Here is an 18417-nt window from a genome sequence, read left to right on the forward strand (position 1 = left end):
ATATGCCTCATAGTTTCATTGAGTTAGACAAGGCTGTGGTCCATGTGATCAGTATGATTAGTTTTCTGTGATTGTGGTTAGTTTTGATTGTTTAGCTATATACCTTGGTTGGTATATAATATTCACAAGGAAATTTACTAAGCTGTTCTTAATATTTTACCTCACATAACTGTATATAAATATATATTTTTAATTATATTTATAATTTTATAAATTGTATATAACCAGGGCTTCCCTGGTGACTCAGAATCTGCCAGCAACCCTGGTTTGATCTCTGGATTGGGAAGATCCCCTGGAGGAGGGCATGGCAACCACCTCCAGTCTTTTTACCTGGAAAATCCTATGGACAGAGGAGCATGGTGGCGTACAATACATAGGGTCACAAAGAGTTGGACACAACTGAGCTCTAACACTTTCACTTTTCATGTAATCGAACAGACAAGTTACCTTCATTTTAATAGTATCAGGATAAAAAGTTTCAAATCATTCCTGAGTCTTAAACATAAGGTAAAAATCTCTTCTTCTAATAACATAAAAAGTGGGCCTATAACTTAAAATGTGGAAACATTGATGGTGTCATTTCACTCCTCTTGTTCAGTGGGCTAAGGAGGTTGGCCTATTGGTGTCAATGTGAGTAAAACAAGGCTAATAGAAGAAAACAGAGGAGTAAAGCAGAGTTTCTGAGGACATTGCGTAGTTCCTGCTCTCAGCTTCTTCCTGAGAACTGACTTCCTTTTGCTTTGGATTCAGTGCTGTAAGATCCCACAGGGCCTTTATCATAAAAATCCACCCTCACATCTTTTAAAGTTTTTGCTTGACGTAGTTTGAATTGTTTTATGTTTCTTGCAACATTCCTAAGGCAATGGTCAGGGGATTGAGGTTCATTTGAATCCAAAGAAATCTGAAGGATCACAATACCTAGGTGGTTTCTTATACTGCTGGGGCCCTCCAGAAGAACCGTAAAATTGTCCTAGAACAAAGTTTTATAACAGATCCAAATAGAAGAACATACACAAATCCAATCGTTTTCAGAGTTTTTCTTTAATCATATAATGAGCTGCTGTCAGATTAAACTTCTTCTTTTAGAGTCATTCCACTGTAACTTAAATGTCTTTCCTAAATAATTCTTGGTTTAATGATTTTTCCAAAAGGATTTTTAAAATTTAATGTCCTTTATTGGCCATTTCTTGCCTTATTCATCAGATGAGCTTCTTGAAACATGATAGAGTACATTATTTCTTACTAGTCTGAGAGAAAAGATACTTCTGATTAATTTCAGATTTTAGTAAAAAGGGTGAAAAATCTCAAGACAAGATCACATGTAGTATGAAGGATAATGACTCAATTTTAATTTTAAACAATTCATGGAAACAGCTCATAACCCCAAAGCTGGCATTTCTCACAACTTTCCTCAACACAATATAATCTTAGTCCATTTGCTTTGGCATTGTCATGTAGCATCTCTAAATTTCCCCACATTTTGGGTAATGCATAATCCATACTTTGGGCTGAGCACAGACTCTCATTCACTCTTGCATTTTCTCGTGTGCCTGATTCTGGTTACTCTTGGCAACTCCTTTTTCATAAACTTTTCAAGGAAGCGATCATGTGAACCCAGAGATGCTGAATATAGAGTTTGTAACTCTAATGTCAGTGGGGTTTATGGAACAAAGGGTCTCAGTTGCCATCCAAGAGGTTTGTCTAACTTCTCTTGACTCATGTCTATATTCAGAAATCTTGGAAACTTACATGATTGAGCATCCTGTTTTGGCCTTCTCAAGCTGCAAGTACTCTGACTATAATTTAATATCAAGTTTCCTTAAGAATATGGAGAAATGATCTGCAAAGCAGGGCAAAATAGTCCATAAAGACTATGGCCCAGGACTGCTTGTTGTTCTGTTAAGATATAGGTAGAACAGCAAGTAATAGACTTGAGAAAATAGTGGCTTAAACTAGACAGTATTTTCCTTTTCTGTCACATTATTGTTTAGTCCATCAGTCGTGTCTGACTCTTTGTGAGCCCGTGGACTGCAACATACCAGCTTCCCTGTCCTTAACTATCTCCAGGAGTTTGCTCAAACTCATGTACATTGAGTCGAAGATGCCATCTCATACTCTGTTGTCCTCTTCTCCTCCTGCCTTCAGTCTTTCCCAGCATCAGGGTCTTCTCCAATGAGTCGGCTCTTCAAATCAGGTGGCCAAAGTACTGGAGCTTCAGCTTCAGCATCAGTCCTTCCAGTGAATATTCAGGACTGATTCCCTTTAGGATTGACTGGTTCGATCTTGCTGTTCAAAGGATTCTCAAGAGGCTTCCCCAACACCACAGTTTGAAAGTGTCAATTCCTCATGGCTCAGACTTCTTTATGGTCCAACTCTCATATCCATTCTGTCACATAATTATCCCAAAAAAGACAGTCCATGGATGATAGGGTGGCTGTGTGCCACAAAGTCCTCAGGGATCCTGGCTCCTTTCAGATAACTCTCCATTAGTTATCAGTCTACATAATGAAATTATTCAGTTCAGTTCAGTTCAGTTCAGTTCATTTCAGTCACTCAGTCGTGTCCGACACTCCATGACCCCATGAATCACAGCACGCCAGGCCTCCCTGTCCATCACCAACTCGCGGAGTTCACTCAAACTCATGTCCACAGAGTCGGTGATGCCATCCAGCCATCTTCATTCTCTGTCGTCCCCTTCTCCTCCCGCCCCCAACCTTTCCTAGCATCAAAGTCTTTTCCAGTGAGTCAACTCATCGCATGAGGTGGCCAAAGTATTGCAGTTTCAGCTTTAGCATCAGTCCTTCCAATGAACACCCAGGATTGATCTCCTTTAGAATGGACTGGTTGGATCTCCTTGCAGTACAAGGGACTCTCAAGAGTCTTCTCCAGCACCAGTTCAAAAGCATCAATTCTTCGGCGCTCAGCTTTCTTCACAGTCCAACTCTCACATCCACACATGACCACGGGAAAAACCATAGCCTTGATTAGATGGACCTTGGCTGGCAAAGTAATGTCTCTGCTTTTTAATATACTATCAAGGTTGGTCATAACTTTCCTTCCAAGGAGTAAGCGTCTTTTAATTTCATGGCTGCAATCAGCATCCGCAGTGATTTTGGAGCCCCCCAAAATAAAGTCTGACACTGTTTCCACTGTTTCTCCATCTATTTCCCATGAAGTGATGGGACCAGATGCCATGATCTTTGTTTTCTGAATGGTGAGCTTCAAGCCAACCTTTTCACTCTCCTCTGTCACTTTCATCAAGAGGCTTTTGAGTTCCTCTTCACTTTCTGCCATAAGGGTAGTGTCATCTGCATATCTGAGGTTATTGATATTTCTCCCGGCAATCTTGATTCCAGCTTGTGCTTCTTCCAGCCCAGCGTTCCTCATGATGTACTCTGCATGTAAGTTAAATAAGCAAGGTGACAATATACAGCCTTGACGTACTCCTTTTCCTATTTGGAACCAGTCTGTTGTTCTATGTACAGTTCTGACTGTTGCTTCCTGACCTGCATACAGGTTTCTCAAGAGGCAGGTAAGGTGGACTGGGATTCTCATCTCTTTCAGAATGTTCCACAGTTTATTGTGATCCACACAGTCAAAGGCTTTGGCATAGTCAATGAAGCAGAAATAGATGGTTTTCTGGAACTCTCTTGCTTTCTCCACAATCCAGCGGATGTTGGCAATTTGATCTCTGGTGCCTCTGCCTTTTCTAAAACCTGCTTGAACATCTGGGAGTTCACGGTTCACATTTTGCTGAAGGCTGGCTTGGAGAATTTTGAGCATGACTTTCCTAGCGTGTGAGATGAGTGCAATTGTGCAGTAGTTTGAGCATTCTTTGGCATTCCCTTTCTTTGGGATTGGAATGCAGACTGACCTCTTCCAGTCCTGTGGCCACTGCTGAGTTTTCCAAATTTGCTGGCATATTGAATGCAGCACTTTCATAGCATTATCTTTCAAGATTTGAAATAGCTCAACTGGAATTCCATCACCTCCACTAGCTTTGTTCCTAGTGATGCTTTCTAAGGCCCACTTGACTTCACATTCCAAGATGTCTGGCTCTAGGTCAGTGATCACGTTATCGTGACTATCTTGGTCGGGAAGATCTTTTTTGTACAGTTCTTCTGTGTATTCTTGCCACCTCTTCTTAATATCTTTTGCTCTGTTAGGTCCATACCATTTCTGTCCTTTATCAAGCCCATCTTTGCATGAAATGTTCCCTTGGAATCTCTAATTTTCTTGAAGAGATCTCTTGTTTTTCCTATTCTGTTGTTTTCCTCTATTTCTTTGCATTGATCGCTGAGGAAGGCTTTCTTATCTCTCCTTGCTATTCTTTAGAACTCTGCATTCAGATGCTTATATCTTTCCTTTCCTCCTTTGCTTTTCGCTTCTCTTCTTTTCACAGCTATCTGTAAGGCCTCCTCAGACAGCCATTTTGCTTTTTTGCATTTCTTTTCCATGGGGATGGTCTTGGTCCCTGTCTCCTGTACAATGTCACAAACCTCTGTCCAGAGTTCATCAGGCACTCTATCAATCAGATCTAGACCCTTAAATCTATTTCTCACTTCCACTGTATAATCATAAGGGATTTGATTTAGGTCATATCTGAATGGTCTAGTGGTTTTCCCTACTTTCTTCAATTTAAGTCTGAATTTGGCAATAAGGAGTTCATGATCTGAGCCACAGTCAGCTCCTGGTCTTGTTTTTGCTAACTGTATACAGCTTCTCCATCTTTGGTTGCAAAGAATATAATCAATCTGATTTCGGTGTTGACCATCTGGTGATGTCCATGTGTAGAGTCTTCTCTTGTGTTGCTGGAAGAGGGTGTTTGCTATGACCAGTGCATTCTCTTGACAAAACTCTATTAGCCTTTGCTCTGCTTCATTCCGTGCTCCAAGGCCAAATTTGCCTGTTACTCCAGGTGTTTCTTGACTTCCTACTTTTGCATTCCAGTCCCCTATAATGAAAAGGATATGTTTTTTGGGTGTTAGTTCTAAAAGGTCTTGTAGGTCTTCATAGAACCGTTCAACTTTGGCTTCTTCAGCGTTACTGGTTGGGGCATAGGCCTGGATTACTGTAATATTGAATGGTTTGCCTTGGAAACGAACAGAAATCATTCTGTCGTTTTTAAGATTGCATCCAAGTACTGTATTTCGGACTCTTTTGTTGACCATGATGGCTACTCCATTTCTTTTAAGGGATTCCTGCCCACAGTAGTATACATAATGGTCATCTGAGTTAAATTCACCCATTCCAGTCCATTTTAATTCACTGATTCCTAGAATGTCTATGTTATTAGTAGTATATAATTTTATTATTATGATTACATTGTTTCTACATAATGAATTTAATATTATTTCTACAAAATGGAGTTTTGTACTCAGGATCCAATATGGCTGCTGGAACTTAAGGCATTACATTTGCATTCCAGGCAATCAGGTAGAAAGAGAGAAGAAGAGGCAAAATTTACTAGTCTGCTAACCTCAAAGCAAGGTCCCTAGAAGCTGTCATTCCCTTCCACAAAAGGCTGCAAAGAAGGTTGGGTAAAACTGTTTTATTCTGGAAAGTCCTATGTTTAATAACATGGATGATGGAAAGAACACATATTGAGAAACAACCATTGATTTCACAGTCACTGAAAGTCCCTTGAGGAGCATGTCAGTCAGTCAGTTCAGTCACTCAGTCGTGTCCGACTCTTTGCGACCCCATGAATCACAGCATGCCAGGCCTCCCTGTCCATTACCAACTCCCGGAGTTCACTCAGACTCATGTCCATCGAGTCGGTGATGCCATCCAGCCATCTCATTCTCTGTTGTCCCCTTCTCCTCCTGCCCCCAATCCCTCCCAGCATCAGAGTCTTTTCCAATGAGTCAACTCTTCGCATGAGGTGGCCAAAGTATTGGAGTTTCAGCTTTAGCATCAGTCCTTCCAATGAAAACCCAGGACTGATCTACTTTAGAATGGACTGGTTGGATCTCCTTGCAGTCCAACCTTTTTTATTGGTCTGATGTTCTTAATGATCCTATCGACTATGGTCTAACTGCTGGTATAGAGTTTTCTTCACTGATTTGGGCTGTTGCTTATACTCATGACTGCAAACACTACACACTCAGGTGATCTCAAATAATGGAGCACTTACTCTAATTGTAATATATATATTACAATTAATACAATTATATTAATGTGCAGGGGAAGATTTTCATGAAGTGGCTGGTGAGGCAAGCCTCATTTTCCAAAAATGGCTGCAACCATATTTTTGGACATGCATACTCTTAGAGGACTTTGCCACTCTCTTCTTTAAGAGTCTTGAGTTTATATCCCTTCATGTGGGAAGACATTTTCAACCACCTTAGTGAATAAGTATGGATGGCAGGAGTGACACTGTGACATCGGAGTCTAGATCAAAAAAAGTGAGAGCCTCCCTCTTGATCACCTTTGGAACCCAGTTCCCACGTTCCTCATCAACAGCTGGCACTAACTTGCCAGTCACTGAAGGAGGCATTTTGGAAGCAATCCTCTAGTTCTCAGCTAAGGCCATGAGCCTTAGGATACATGAGGCTTCTCCACTGAGTCCTCTGGAGACTGAGTACTTTTAAGAAAATAAATGATTATGGTTGCTTTAAATTGCGAAGTTTGAGGGTGGTTTGTTATAAAGCGATGTCACCAGAATGGTCAGGATCCTCCCTTGTAGCTCAGTCACTGGTAACGAATCTGCCTGCAGTGCAGGAGACCCGGATTCCATTCCTGGGTCGGGAAGATCCCCTGGAGAAGGAAATGGCAACTTACTCTAGTATTCTTGCCTGGAGAATCCCATGGACAGAGGAGCCTGGCGGGCTATAGTCCATGGGGTCACAAGAGTCGGACATGACTTAGTGACTAAACCACCACCACCTTGGTCAGGAATCAAGGGAAGCTGCATGATCTTGGAGAGTGAAAGTGGGCCTCATGAGCACCGGAACATAGATTTAGGAATGGGCAGACTGGGAATTCCCTGGTGGTGCAATGATTAGGACTCCACGCTTTTGCTTTCACTGCCAAGGGTGAGGCTTCAACCTATGGTCATGGAACTGAGATCCCGCAAGTTGTAGTTTAAAAAAAAAGAAAGGAATAGAAGGATCATTCAGGACCCAATATTGTTCAGGTGAGATTATCTTTGTATCCTTGAGTGTCAGCATCCAATCAGGAGAAAGAAACAATTTGAACAAGGAAAGTTTAAATCATCATCTTAACAGGGTATTAGAGGAACCAGTTGTTGTTTAGTTGCTAAGTCATGTTTGACTCTTTTGCAACCTCATGGACTGTGGCCACCAGGCTCCTCTGTCCATAGGATTTCCCAGGGAAGAATACTGGAGTGGGTTGCCATCTCCTTCTCCAGGGCATCTTCCCATCCTGGGGATTGAACTCTTGGCTCCTGCTTGACAGTGATTTCAGTTCAGTTCATTTGCTCAGTCGTGTCAGATTCTTTGTGACCCCATGAACTTCAATATGCTGGGCTACCCTGTTCATCACCAACTCCTGGAGCTTGCTCAAACTCATGTCCATCGAGTAGTGATGCTATCCAACCATCTCATCCTCTGTCACCCTCTTCTCCTCCTGCCTTCAATCTTTCCCAGCAAGAGGGTCTTTTCCAATGAGTCAGTTCTTTGCATCACGTGGCCAAAGTATTAGAGCTTCAGCTTCAGCATCAGTCCTTCCAATGAATATTCAGGACTGATTTCCTTTAGGATGGGCTGGTTGGATCACCTTGAGGTCCAAAGTACTGTGAAGAGTCTCTTTCCTTCTATCCAAACTTTTCTTTAAATGAATGAGTATTAAATTTTGTCAAATACTTTCTCTTCTTAAACCTGTTAATACAGTGGATTACTTTGGTTGGTTGTGAAAGAACCAGTTTTGTATACCTGGAATTAAACCTCCTAGGTCATATAATTAAACCCTCTTGGTGTATAATTCTTTTTATACATTGTTAGATTTAATATACTAATACTTTGTTGAGGATTTTTATGCTTAAGTTTTAGAGACAGATGGATTCTCCAGAAGCAATCTCATTTCTGCATATTAACAATAAACACCAGTGTGCAGGGATCCCTGGTGGCTCAGAGGTTAAAGCATCTGCCTGCAATGTGGGAGACCTAGGTTCGATCCCTGGGTTGGGAAGATCCCCTGGAGAAGGAAATGGCAACCCACTCCAGTATTCTGGCCTGGAGAATCCCATGGATGGAGGAGCCTGGTGGGCTACAGTCCATGGGGTCGCAAAGAGTCGGACACGACTGAGCAACTTCACTTTTACTTTTGGTCTTTGTATTAAGGATACCACAAGCAACAATCAAAATAAATGTGACCTTAAGAATCACCCAAACTACCCTCACATTGTGTGCTGAAGTGACAGTGGCCACTTTTTTATCCTGAGTTTTACTACCAGGAATTATTGAGAACCTAATATTTTTGGTGTAGAATGTTTATTTAACAAAGTACCTGATAATGCTATTCTTTTTTTTTTCTACTTAAAAAAATATCAACGTTCTGAGAAAATGAGCCAGGGCTGTGCATATGTTCCATTTATTTGTTATAGTCAAGTGTGTGCCTGACTAATAAAATGAGACTTACAATTAAATATAGCGACTTAACAACAAAGGGCTGTAAAACAAAAATCCAAACCAAACCAATTAAAAAACCGAACAGCTAAAAAAACCCCAAAAAACCAAAGAGCTAAATTTCACAGTAATTTAAAAATCAAACTGAGTAATCCCCACACTATGATTAAAGTTTAAAGGAAAAGTCTTTTTCCTTGCATAATGAAATATATACAACTGTTTATAGACAATACTCAAAAATACATTAAGATTCATGATCATTTAGTGATGAGTACGTAAATACTGCTTTATTTGGCTGAACTAACTAACAATGTCAGCACTTTATGGTAAGAACACCATGCCCTGCACATACTATGCAATTTTCTATTATGAGCAATTTTAGGTATCTTCTTTTTCCCTTCCCCTTTCAGACTGTTTATATGCCCTTATTATCTTGACATCATTCTGTGTCTTATATCCTTTTATTCTCGAAAACATATAGTACACTGGTGGGCTTGAGTTTTTGTACGATAATGTCAAGTTTACTGTTAATCAAAAACTTGGCCAAATTCCTACTGCCTTTTTTCCCCCAAGTGATCATTTGGGTTTCTTAATTTTCATTTACCTATACAGCACACCTACTTCTTCTAAGTGGTCAGTTAACAGTCTATAAAATCTAGACCAGATGAGATCCAGGAATATTAAGGCCTCAAAGGTGTGTTTTAATTTAATTAGAAAATTAAGATTCCTTAAACTCTACAGCAGCGTATCTACCATTCCAGGCATTCCAAAAATCTGAAGGGCAGACGGAAGGATTTCCTGTTACTATAATTAGAAAAATCATCACAGAATTCACAAACATTTCAAATACAATTATGAGTAATGCAAACCTGGAACTGCCTTTTCATGGAGATGTACTCTTAAAGAGTTAGTTTGGTTTTTAGATAGTTTTCCAGATAGTAGTTTATTTGAGGTGACTAAGATGAAATAAATCAGTGTACACGAAATAATAAAAACTTTTATTTATAAATAAACAAACTATAATAAACATGACCAAACAACAAAGAAAGTTACTGGCTTCTATTCATTATGGCTAGAAAAATAAATTTGGAGAAAGCAATGGCAAGCCACTCTAGTACTCTTGCCTAGAAAATCCCATGGATGGAGGAGCCTGGTAGGCTGCAGTCCGTGGGGTCGCTAAGCGTCTGACACGACTGAGCAACTTCACTTTCACTTTTCACTTTCACACACTGGAGAAGGAAATGGCAACCCACTCCAGTGTTCTTGCCTGGAGAATCCCAGGGACGGGGGAGCCTGGTGGGCTTCCGTCTATGGGGTCACACAGAGTCGGACATGACTGAAGTGACTTAGCAGCAGCAGCAGAAAAATAAATTATTTAAACAAGTATCTAAATCTGCCTCCTGCTTCCACAGAAATTCATGTATTGCATGTACATATTTTCAAATTTTCCCAACTCTTATTCCAACTCAAGACTTGGGTAGTACTCTATTTATTTTTTATATAGGAATTGTAAACAGTCTTTAAAAAAGATAACAGAGTTATAATATTAAAATTTTATAAACCTTATAGTCTGGATTATGATTAATTTGTGGAAATACACAGTACAAATCTTTCAACCATTCACAATTAGGTCTGTTTTACATGGAAAATAAATTTTATGACTGTCAGATTTTACTATATTCTTGAAAGGCTGACTGTTCCCAATAAGTAATCCTTCCACCACTTATGTATACTTTCTACACTCTCAATTCAAAAAGAAACAACATACAATTATTTGACTTTTTGCTTTTTTCTTGCTTGAAACTGCTCTGTTTTGTTTTTTACAGATTTAATCAACATTGACAAGGCAGGATCAATGGATCTCTTGTGTGATTCCTTTTGGATTTCACTCTCTTTTTTCTTTATTGCCTGAGTAAGTTCTTGTTCTTTTTGTTCTCTCTGACGGGCTTTCTCCTCAAGGATTTTTTCCATAGCTTTTGTTTTCTTGAAATTAGGATCTGAAGGATCCAAATTGAACAAGTGGGAAGTATACATTGCCTGAAACCTTGAATCCTTAACATTGACCTGCAAACCCAAAAGGAAAGTATAAATACATAAAATTAGTAAACCAAAAGGCCTAGAGATGAGACCAGAGTTCAAAAAGTCAGTGAGTGGATGATAAAAAATACAAATGTATTTTGCATTGACTCATTAGAAAGCCATTCCTCTACAGATCTTCAATGGAGTTTTTAGGTTTATTCCTGAACTACATGTGCAGGGCTCACTGTTCTTATCACACAATGACAATATCCTTGGAAGGGAATTATAGCAGTCTGTATGTTACACAGTGGCCTGTTACTACCCCAGCCTCTTAGACTGTCTGCAGGAGTGACCACAGGAGATGCAGGCTCACCTATGCTTACAGTGTGAAATCTCTTTCTGGCTGAGATAATTAAGCCAGTGATGGTATCTCCTGTTGGAATTTTAGGCGAAGTCACTGCCTTCTTAGTACAATAAATTTTTTTTTCAACCTTGGTGCCAAAATGAGCAGCTACTGAACGTGAATCATACAGCATATTTGAAGACCATAATGGGAAAGATGGTACCCCCAAGACTAAGATCTGATCGGATACAAGCTCCAAATTTATCCTTTATCTTTCTACGAAAACACTGCATTCCCACATTTTAAGAGCATATTCTTAACTCCAGCCAGGCCCTCAAGTATTGCTGGGCACAGGAGTGACCAGACAGAAAGTGAGTATGACTCCCTCACTGCCACTCATCATTCCCCCATGAAAAAGAGCCCACCCAGAGATGGACTGTAGAGTTATTTGTAATAAGGACCACACGTGTGATACTACTCCCACACTCACGAAAAATGTTTTTATACATGATGTTCATCATGCATAAGACATCATTTTCTGCATGATGATTAGTTATCATAATAGAAGATTTGGCTATAAATCATTCTCTGCTTTTAACTTTTTCTAAGAAAACTAATTTACCAAAAATTGATTCAGTGGAATAGCACCATACTTGGAGCTGACTTACTGAAACCAGAGTTAAACAGCGGTCTCAAAGTCCCTCTCAATGCTGCTTAGAAGTTATTTATATGCTTCTCTCAATTTTCTAAACAAATTCAAAATCTCTCCTATCTTCTTCTCAGTCTATTCTTCCATGATAATGGATGGAAGTCATCAAATAGTTCCTGATAGCTGTCTGTAGGTTTTCTGTACAGGGCTCAAACTCACGCATGGGGACTGTTTGGCCACTAGAAATATGTACTTAGCAAAAAAAGAGGGAAAAGAGGGAGCAGTGGAAACAAGAAACAGAGCAATTAAAAACCTGTCTGGGACGTTCCCGGTGGTCCAGTGGTTAAGAAACGACTGCCAATGCAGGGGATATGGGTTTGATCCCTGGTCCAGGAGGAAGACTTCACAAACTGGACAACTAAGCCTACATGCCTCAACTGCTGAGCCCATGCACCCCAGAGTTCATACTCCTCAAGAGAACCCATCAGAATGAGAAGCCTGAGTACCACAGCTACAGGGCAGCCCCTGCTCACCAGAGCTAGAGAAAGCCTGTGCAGAGCAACAAAGAGCCCATGCAGTGAAACGCAGACCCAGAGCAGCCAAAAAAAAAAAAAAAAATCGAGCCTGCTGCACTGGCCCTCGCACACAGAGTATGACGTCAATCTGCTATTTCGCAGTCAGGCTTAATGATGCAGAACTTTCCCAGTGTGAGGATCACACTGCATGTGATTCTAATGCTAAAAGCTACATATTTTGGTGCAACACAGCTACCAAAATAGAAGCCTACTACTTCACCTGATGCTCAAAGAACCACCCTGGGGATGAACTGTGTATACTGGACTAAAAGATGGTAGCTTTGGCTCCACAGTGGGTCCTTCCTGAGATCAAGGGGCCAAGCTCAATTTTTATCTAAAGAGCTGACTTTAGATTCAACACCAGCTTTTAATAGAATAATGACTTTTGTCCCTGGTTACCTCAAAGTCATCCTCCAATAATTCCTTCTTCTTCATGAGCTGTTTTTTCTTCTTTTTGCTCAGATTCTGGTGCTCCACAATCTTGTTATAATTGAAGTGTTTCTTGTTCTCTTCCTCCTCATCCATCACAAGCAAAGCCATTTCAGCCTGTGGAGAGAAAAAAAGAGTTCAAATATACAACAGTGTTTTTTTCCCTCAAACAGGAGTATAGAGCACAGGAATCCCTCAGAAAAGAAGCCAGTCATCAGTGCTCCGGAATGACACCTGTCATCCATCGCTGACTGTGGATCACTGAACTCCTAAAGAAATCCACAGACTGCTGTATAGCAACAGGTATAATTTTTTGGAGCAACATCACTGACATTAGGAGAGGAGGGAATGCTTTATCTAAAAACCAGACCATATTTCACATTATGTAACTGATCAGTAGGTGGTAAAAACAAAGGTCCTCAAGTTCCCCAAATAAAAATTCCTCATTTTCACTTTGGTCTTTTTAAGCAGACACTAAATCTCGTAAACATGTAGTAGTTTGTGATACAGACTAAACTTTCCACACGTGCTTTACGAACAATGAATTCCTTTTTTCTTTTGCTGTTTTTGCTGCTACTTTTCTAATATTGATATATTTCTATGAAGGCAAGATCTTAATATTTGCTTCTGAAATCTAATATAATGCCTGTTTCCACTCAACAGGCACTTTCTACTGACCATGGGATTAAATGTAAATCTTCAAGAATTAAGTAAACAACCATGCATGCTACAGAAAATACAATCTTCCTCCACTACCCACTTGCTTTAATTTCCTCTCCTATCCATGACTGGTACCTACAGTTGGCTTTCTTTTTAGAATGATTTCCTACAAACAAAGATTTTCTTTGTGTTCCTTAACTATAAACACTATTGCATATGCAATAAAAGACATATTAAGATGCAGAGTTTAGGTGACCAGTCTGGCTTCCTCCTAGACAGTGCTGTGAACATCAGACACAGGAACGCTGCTGACTCCAATTCCTGTCTCAGCAAAAACACGTACTACTTTGTGCCATGGAATATGTGGAGGTACTTAAGGATAATATTCACTACACTTCCAAGAAAGGATTTAATTCTGCATATTAATTTTCAATAATAAAAAATAGAAAGGAGCATTTAACAAGCCATAAGGCAAACTCTGTATTACAGGACAGATTCAGACTGAATTAAAACCATGTCAATATTATTTTGAGGTTTTAATATTAGTATTTTTGTCTCTTATTGTCAGTTTTGTCCTTTATTGTCAGTTATAATAAGGGTTTTAAAAGATAAGATATTTTCCTCTTAATCACAAAGGGACATGCCTTGGGTGTGAGCTAAACTTTAACTCTGTACTAGGAGAAATCTTTGGTGAAAAGGAAATATTTTAAAATTATGCTGCTAAAATACTTATAAATTTCATTGTTAAAATCAGTTATTTTTTTATTAGAAATACTGGAAACTCATATGGACACCTTCACTTGAAGTGTACATATCACTTGTCCATTAAACATGTAACCATGACCATTACCTTTTGTCTTTCTATTTCAGCTTCTTCCTCTGGAGATATGTCATCTTTTGCAGATTTTGTTGATTTTTTCTTTTCTTTTATACCTAGCACAACAAACCAACTTAGAAGGGTTAAAAATTATGACTATCACAACAATTTGCTTATACTATTTAAAAAATTTTGTTTATAACAAAAATGCAAGGTATCTAGAAATAATCTTACCAATAAATATATAGAAACTAAAGAAACTAAAAAAAAAAAGTATTACTGAGATGACTATGGGTCTGAATAGAATAATAATAGTCTGGACATGATGAGTGAATATTACAAAGAAGGAATTTCTTCTGAAAGTAATGTATAATTCTATATCAATTAAAAAGAAAACCTGTAAGATCATTTTAGCAGAAACAGAATAAACACTAGATAGAATTCAGTATCCTCTCATAATATGTATACATTTAATAAAATTATAAAATTTTTTCAAGGAAATCTTTGCACAGAATGAGATAGATCTGCTTTACTAGTGATACAGTATGCTAAAGTGTACTACAAAGTGAAAAAAAACCAAAAATGCTGTTAACTATACAATGAGAAAAACAGAACAGTATGTATGGCTTAGTATATAATAAAATGTATCATCATACATCACTGGAAAAAGAAGGGATTATTCAATAACTGGTGCTAGGCAATTTGTTCTATTCTGCAAAATAATCCTTGAGCTGTAGCTGTGTGCATGTGCTCAGTCACTCGTTCATGTCTGAGTCTTTGCAACCCCACTGACTATAGCCCACCAGGCTCCTCTGTCCATGGGATTTCCCAGGCAAGAATACTGGAGTGGGTTGCCATCTCCTATTCCAAGGGATCTTTCCAACCTAGGAGCCATACTGCATAATGTACAGAAAAACAAAATGTAGATGTATTAAAGAGTTAAACACTAAAAAACCTATGAGAAAATATAGGGGAACAGCTACCTGATCTTAAGAAACGTTTTCTTAGCATAAGAACAATAGAAGAGATCAAAGAAAAAAAAGTAATTTAAATAAGCAAAATGAAAAATTCATCTATTTAGTGACAATTTGACAATAACTACCTGGAAGTAAAAGTTTAACAAAACCCTTTCTCCTTCTCCAAAGAGGAAGTTGATCTTTGTTTAACTTCCTGTGTCTACTATTATTAGACAAAATTACTTATAGTAAAAGTGGCTTCTGATTAGAAAAACTTCCAAGGATGCAGGGACTTCTGGAGACCACAGGATGTCAGATGAGATGTTTCTGAAGGAGAGGTAGTAACCAATTGCAGTTAAGAGCACTTCAGTCTGGAGTGATTGGCTTGGGTTTAAACTCTGGCTCAACTTCACTCAAGCTATAGCATTCGTGTTTGTGTCCTTCTTTGTAAAGTGGGGATTATAACAACTAATTGCACCTAGCATCTAGGATTACTGTGAGGACTAAATAAACTAATAAATGTGAAGAGCTTAGCTAACGTAGTTAACGTCTGGCACATGGTGCTATAAACTACCTGCTATTATTGTTATAACATTCTCACTACATATATATGATGTTCTGGGTTCCTTGTGATCACACAGATGCTCTCTGTTTTTTTCTTCTTGTGTGTCTGTTGGAAACAGTTCAAAGAGAATTTGGTGTCAAAGTATGAAGAACCAGTCTGAAGAGTAAGAAGGTTCAGAATCCACAAAGCCACCTTCCAGAATGTTATTACACCATGTCAACCTTCTCTGAGCTACTGGACACTGTCTTATTTGTATTTGGATCAGCTCAGTTTTGTCCTTCCAATGCAGAGAAACCAACAGTTACTACTTTAGAAAACAGTAACAAGTTAACACAGCACTTACTATGCATCAGGAAATAGTGCTATTTACTTTCTTTTATATATGAGCTACTTTAATCCTCACAACAACACTGTGAGGTAGATTCTATTATTTATTACAATTTTCACTCTGCTGTGGACGAAACTGAAACAGAGAGAGACTGAGTGATTTGTCCCAAGCTGAGTAAGCAGAGGAACCATGAGTCAAACCCTAGCACTCCAGTTCAGGCTCTGGTAGCCCCCTCACTCTACCCTTCACGACCAAATGTCACTCTCCCTGGAGTAGTTCTTTCCATTTAAAAAGTGCTTTGTTGTGAAATAATAAATTTCAGAGAACATATAATGATGGCTGAATAACCACATGTAGTGGAGGATAACAGGAAGTCAAGAGAAGCTTCTTTTTAAAAATTTATTTATTTTTAATTGGAGGACAATCACTTTATAATATTGTTATATTGTTTGGTTTCTGCCATACATCAACATAAATCAGCCACAGGAATACATATGTCCCCTCCCTCTTGAACCACTTTAGAAGCTGCCTTGTGGACACTAGACCTCTGCATGGGGGCAGCGCTGCCCAGCTGAGAGAAGATGATAGTGTATAAAGTGTGGCTAGGTTCACCCCTCACTGCCACCAAGGCATCTATCTGTCTGCACTTTCAAGAAGAAACATTATTGTATGTAGTCCTTTCTCTAAGTGAGATTGTGTTCCTTATCTCAGATGTTTTTCAGGGAATGATATATGTTTTGAGATTACAGCCTTTTCTCTGCTGTAAAGTATATGCACGTATGTGTGTGTATACACACACACACACATATATAAAACTATCATCAAGGTTCCACTTTCTTAGAGTCTGACTCCCACACCCTCAGTTTACCTGTGCTCCTATACTCTTAAGGCAAGAGCTCCTTTTGAAGTGAATAGAAAAGTGACATATGCAGGAGATCACTCTGTGGCATGGGAAAAAATCAGGCTGTCTATGATTAATACATGAAGGAGATAAAGATCTTCACATACAGCTGTGGGAAATCATTTCAAAGAGCCCACAATGAACTGTTTCAGATTTTTATAACAACCTGGTGAAAAGTCATAAAAATAAACTTGAAAGCAAGACTTCAGTAAGGGAGGAAAAAAATCTCCAAGATGGTTGGGACTAAAAATTATATCTAATTTTACTGTGATGAAAATTTCTTTGCTCAAGAAGAATTTATTGTGTGCTAAACTGAACTGTTTAGTCGGAAGATAAATAACGTGCAGAGACCCTTTCTGTACTGTTAACAAGATTGTAGTAAGCGGGCACATCTTTATTTATTTATTTATTTAAAAAAAGTATTTTCTCTTTGGAAAGTTTTCAGACCTAATTTAGATGAAGACTACTGGGGAAATGAAAGTCCCTGTTCTGAAATGTTATCTTTATAATTTCATTTTCCATTACTTGTAATGTCAGAGAACTGTTCCTGTAAAAAAGTTCTTTCAGAGTGTTCAGTTGAGCATTTCTTGTGGGACAGCAGTTAAGAGAACTCACTAGAGGGCAGACTGGTCTCTGTACTGACCAGACGGGAGTGGTAAGTCCCCTAATGGTTCACACTTAGCAGCAAGCTCCTGCACCCAAGAGTGCTGATTCATAATCAGATACAATATACAGTCTGTGTATCTTCCTCTGAACCAAGGCATTCAGCCTCGCTGGGAAAGCCAGCAAGTCCTTGTGTTCAGCTCTGACACATATGAATCCTGGCTCTGGCCTTTATAATGCACTTGAAGGGTTACAAAATGTTTATAAAAGCATTTGTAAATGGCAACCCACTCCAGTGTTCTTGCCTGGAGAATCCCAAGGAAGGGGGAGCCTGGTGGGCTTCCGTCTATGGGGTCACACAGAGTCGGACACGACTGAAGTGACTTAGCAGCAGCAGCAGCAGCAGCAGCAGCAAACTGTAAACTGGGCTTCCCTGGTGGCTCAGAGGTTAAAGCGTCTGCCTCCAATGCGGGAGACCCGGATTTGATCCCTGGGTCGGGAAGATCCCCTGGAGAAGGAAATGGTAACCCACTCCAGTATTCTTGCCTGGAGAATCCCATGGACGGAGAAGCCTGGTAGGCTACAGTCCACGGGGTCACAAAGAGTCGGACATGGCTAAGCGACTGAACGGAACGGAACAGAAACTGTAAAACAATATATGAGTAGTATACTGTAAGTACTCACCATACTGGCTGACTGAACCAAATACGTAAACTTTACTGGATTTTTTTTTTCCCGTCATCTTGTATGGTCTGTGAGATCTTAGTTCCCCCTTAGTTCCCATCCAGGGATTGAACTTGTGCCCCCCTGCACTGGAAGTCTTAACCAACGGACTGCCAGGAAGTCTCACCTTATTAGATTTTCTTGGTATTTTATCAAATATCTAAAGTTGTCAAGACAAAGGATACACTCTAATAAGGTAAATTTACATGTGATATACTTTAATTCACTCCTACTTCTTAAAAAACAAAATCTTATTAGAGT

General features: G+C 39.2%; 1 protein-coding gene across 3 annotated transcripts in view; it reads right to left on the reverse strand.

Moving 5' to 3' along the window:
- Window positions 1-9565: 9565 nt before the first annotated feature.
- ESF1 (ESF1 nucleolar pre-rRNA processing protein) overlaps window positions 9566-18417 on the reverse strand; it is a 59778-nt gene continuing 50926 nt past the window's right edge. For all 3 annotated transcript variants that reach the window (XM_055426487.2, XM_055426476.2, XM_055426469.2), the window contains exons 12-14: window positions 14114-14196; window positions 12574-12720; window positions 9566-10652 (exon numbers count right to left, since the gene is read on the reverse strand). In XM_055426487.2, the coding sequence (XP_055282462.2) occupies window positions 10359-10652; window positions 12574-12720; window positions 14114-14196 (524 nt within the window). In that variant the 3' untranslated portion in view covers window positions 9566-10358. The remainder of the gene's footprint in view (window positions 10653-12573; window positions 12721-14113; window positions 14197-18417) is intronic.

The sequence above is a fragment of the Moschus berezovskii genome, chromosome 15 (genome assembly GCF_049115385.1).
Source record: "Moschus berezovskii isolate FMDL1 chromosome 15, NW_MosBer_1.0, whole genome shotgun sequence".
Taxonomy (NCBI): Eukaryota; Metazoa; Chordata; class Mammalia; order Artiodactyla; family Moschidae; genus Moschus; species Moschus berezovskii.